The sequence below is a fragment of the Camelina sativa genome, chromosome 4, assembly GCF_000633955.1.
Source record: "Camelina sativa cultivar DH55 chromosome 4, Cs, whole genome shotgun sequence".
Classification (NCBI taxonomy): Eukaryota; Viridiplantae; Streptophyta; class Magnoliopsida; order Brassicales; family Brassicaceae; genus Camelina; species Camelina sativa.
The window spans coordinates 6738539-6742758 of NC_025688.1; the positions used below are offsets into that span (position 1 = coordinate 6738539).

Here is a 4220-nt window from a genome sequence, read left to right on the forward strand (position 1 = left end):
AAAAGGTTATAGAAATAAGGGTTGACTTCTTAGTGGACAATGAAATATATGTTGTCATGGTAGTTGATCATCACCCAAACCATCATCAGATATTTCTGTTGAGAAATTGAGGAGAATCATTTTTACTATTGTTTAGAACAATGGTTGTGCACCTTGTCATATGTGATCAAGTTTTGTAAGAATAAAGAATGATCATCATACAAGTTGTGTATGAATAAAGAAGGATCATCACACACAATCATATATGTTTGCATGATATTGGTTCTGAAAACCCCAAATTGTGGAGAGCAACCTGAGCTCCATCAACTCTCATGATAGACCTCAACAGGATAGATTTGATGTAGGCTTTATATTTTTTGAACTTACATTTTGATTAATTTAGTACTTACATTGTTCACACTGTTTTTTGTGAACCAGAGTTGTTGTTTTAGATCTTGAGCATTTATATAGATTAAAGTGTTGTTTGTTTGGTGAACCAGACACGTTAACTGAACGCATATGCAAAATTGGTTCATGATTTTTTTGATCAGATTTTATTTTAAACACAATTAAATTTCTTATTTTTTAATTGTGTATTTAAAATAAAATTATTGTCTTAATAGTAATTTAAAGTATTTATAAGATAATATTTTATAACTATCATCAATTGTATATAATTTCATCTAAATATACCATGTGTTTCAAAACCTGTAATACTCAAACGATTAGATCAGCAACATATATTATTGTTACTTTAGTTTTAAATTGCTTTCAAGTAATATAACAAATTGTTTAAAAAGAGAAAAAACAATAAAAACACAAAATTTTAGAATTACTTTTATAAAATTTCTTAAATTTTCCTTAACTCTTAAATTTATGAAAAACTTGCACTAGTTAGTTTATTATAAAACTTTTAGAAATTTTATCTGTAGAAATACACTAGTCATATATGTTAACCGTACGTTAATTGGCTAGTTCGATTTTCTCTATATTCCGTACGTATGCGTATGTACTAGAATATCTCAAGTGTATTCCGTACGTATGCGTATGTATTAGAATAACTCGAGTGCGAGTTCGAACCTTTTCGGAAGCGAAATATATATTTGTATTTTTCCTTCTGAATTTTCTAAGTGAAACGACGGCGTTTAAGGGTTGTCGCTAAAGAAAGGAGAAAACAGTCAAACAACACATATTTGCGAAGCGTTCTGAGTATTTGAATTTTTGGTAAAGACCTAAAGAGATATCCGACGAAGCTCCGGCGAACCCCAGCTTCTACTCCGAGCGACCCTTCTTTCGACTCTTCTTACGCCGCCCCTGGATCTCACCCCTCGTTTCTTAAGCTCCAACAATCTCCACCATTACTCAAGGTACAGATTCAAGTTTCAGACTGTTCGTTTCTTGCAGATTTGGATTTGTGGGTTTTCATTTCGTTGTTTTTTTTGTAGTTTTGTTGAATTGGGATTTGTGGGTTTTGTTGAATTCAAGTTTTCAGACTTTCGTATGTTGTATGCTTTCGTTACTCGTTACCATTGTTAACACCATCATCTCTCTCCACCGCTAAATTTACTCCAGGAGATGACTTCTACAAGCGGTGCGAAGATCTCAATGTTTGGTGGTGCCAAGACTGGATTTGTTATCCCTAAGAACAAATTATCTGGATCATTGATCCCGATTTTTCAACGTGGCACTACTAATAAGACCCTAGAAGGTGCTGATAAAGATAGTGGACTTCACTTGAAGCTGGGGAAGAGAAAGACTAAATGGGGTCCTGACTTGTCACAAGACATTGGAGTCAAGAAAGCTCGAGTTTTAGCTTACCAGGTAAAAAATTGAATGAAATGTTATTGTGTACAACTGACTGTTACTTAGATGCTATATTTTGAACAATTTCTTATAAAATGACAAGTTAGCTTTATGTGTCTTTGATAGTCAATTAATTGATTTGGAGATTAATCATTGGAATATGATATGATTAGAACCCCTTACATAAAGTTATGGTAGCTTTATGTCCTTGATTTGGAGATTTAGGATTGGAATTTGAACATTTTTGCTAGGACTGGTTTAATGTTTGAATATAGTTTGGGTGCTTTTGCACAAATTTGCTGTGAAGTCAGAGTGTTCACAGGTTTTGCAATTGAAATGTTAGATAATAGATTCTTTTTACAACGTGGTGCTATATTGTAGATAATATCTCGTATTTGGCCCACATTATATGTTGAAGCTCAATGTTCGACTTTTAGGCTTTATTCTGTTGCCAAGAGGACTAATAATGTCATGTTAGTTTTGCCTGTTGGTACTAAACACGCATCGGCGTCTTCTGTGAATTGTCCAAAATGGAAAAATCCATGTCAGGTACCACTATGTGATAAACTGCGTGTTTGGTGACCAATTTTGAGCAGAAACGCCTGGATCAGATTACACAGCGACTGGCTTCGGGAACTCTTGAAGTGGAGACTAATAGAGAATCAGCTTTAGCTTCACAGAACACCAATGATGTAAGTGATTTTCAGTACTTTTTTTTCTTCTCCATTTATGATTCTTTAGCAATGTAAACTCATCTGCCGTTTATATGTTCATAGATCAGTATTGCTGAACAGCTGGATTTTGAGAAGCGCGAAGCAATCGGTATGTAACACTAAATATTCCTCATTCCATCTGGACATTCGCTTTCCCTCAAGTAATATATAGTTTCTTTACTTCTAGGGGAGATACTCGAGCTGAACCCGAGGTACAAGGCTCCACGTGATTATAAGCCATTGCTAAAAGAAGCTAGATTGCCGATTGATGTAAGTTCTTGCTTGGTTAGATAGATGGTTTAACCTTTATCGAATCATGCATTTGTGCTTTCATGTGGAGTGTTGCCTTACTACCTACCTCACCGAATCTAGAAAGTCCTGTACATTTGTTTGAGAGATGGATCATGTCGTATCTTGGGAGAGTATTGAGAATGTGTAGAGTTTAAAGAAAGGATAGGTCTTATTTCGGAGTATGTTTCTCTTTTCTCATTCTAGTCCTGTTTAAAAGTCATGTCAAAAGTGGAATATAATTATGTATCCTTTTGATGACTTTTATCTATTATTCCACCATATTTTATGTATCAGTTGAGGGTTTAATATAGCAAGCTGATTAAACCTATACAATATCCTTTGGATTCTGCTTTCTAAGTTATGTGATAACTCAGCTTTTCACAGCTTATATTGTATATGGACCTATGCTTTTGCAGGTTAAAGAACATTCTGATTTCAGCTTTCTAAGTATCATATTTGGTTCCCAAGGTGATACTCAAAAGCGGCTCGAAAAAGTAAGTCACCTATGAATGTCATTGCTGCTATTCAAAACTACAGGTTCCTTACCTGCCTTGAGTCAACATCCTTCTGTGTCTTTTTCTAACATTTCTTTCTTACTGTTATCATTCCATTTTTACTCTGCATACGAGCTAAGTATTTTCATTATGGGAACAGGAGACGGGAGCCAAAGTACAAATTTTTGGTACTAAAACAGGAGGAGAGAAGGTAAATTATTGGAATACAATATCATCGAGTTAACCATAATAGACTATCATTTTTGTTCTGCTTCTCCATGTTGGTCCCTACAACTTCTCAAAATTCTTATTGCGAAGGTTTATGAATCGAATCGTGCAGGTTGAACTCTCTCCTTCACATGAAAATGAGATCCAGACGCCCTGGCAAACGTTGTATTTTCAGATATCATCTGACACTTACGAAAAAGTGGATGCAGCAATTGCTGTAATTGAGCTACTTATGTCTTCAGTTTCTGTGAGTTCCTAAATCTTCTATAAGAGAGTTAGAAGTATGATATAGCATTCTGTTATTTAAAGTCTCAATCATATAATACTCAAAAGTATATTATTTTCCTTTGTAGGGAAACACGGCAGCTGGTGCTGCTCCTTCATCTTCCAGATCTGAAGATATTTCAACTACTCCAGCCTTGACCTCCGAACAGCCAACTGATAGCTCTTTACAACCTCCTGAAAGCCAACTCCAACAGCATGGTTCTTCCTTTCCTTGGGCTTCAAATCAAGCTCCATTTCATCCACCTCTTATACCCTCTGCTTCAGGTTATGGTTATAGTATCCAGGAGCAAGAACTGCCATCCAATTCTATGAACCTGAATCCTCTTTCTGCTCAACACTCATATCCAGTTCCTCATGACACATCATTACCTCCTGGTTCCCACATGCCTCGACCGCCAGATTCGTTCGCTTTTAACCTTTCCAACAC

At 35.5% G+C, this 4220-nt stretch overlaps 1 protein-coding gene across 1 annotated transcript in view; it reads left to right on the forward strand.

Annotated features, from left to right (window-relative positions):
- The window catches only part of LOC104779989 (splicing factor 1-like), a 5087-nt gene continuing 2054 nt past the window's right edge, over positions 1188-4220 (forward strand). The window contains exons 1-9 of the mRNA XM_010504453.1: positions 1188-1346; positions 1552-1800; positions 2379-2474; positions 2559-2604; positions 2683-2765; positions 3203-3280; positions 3441-3491; positions 3621-3755; positions 3862-4057. Of these exons, the coding sequence (XP_010502755.1) occupies positions 1555-1800; positions 2379-2474; positions 2559-2604; positions 2683-2765; positions 3203-3280; positions 3441-3491; positions 3621-3755; positions 3862-4057 (931 nt within the window). The 5' untranslated portion in view covers positions 1188-1346; positions 1552-1554. The remainder of the gene's footprint in view (positions 1347-1551; positions 1801-2378; positions 2475-2558; positions 2605-2682; positions 2766-3202; positions 3281-3440; positions 3492-3620; positions 3756-3861; positions 4058-4220) is intronic.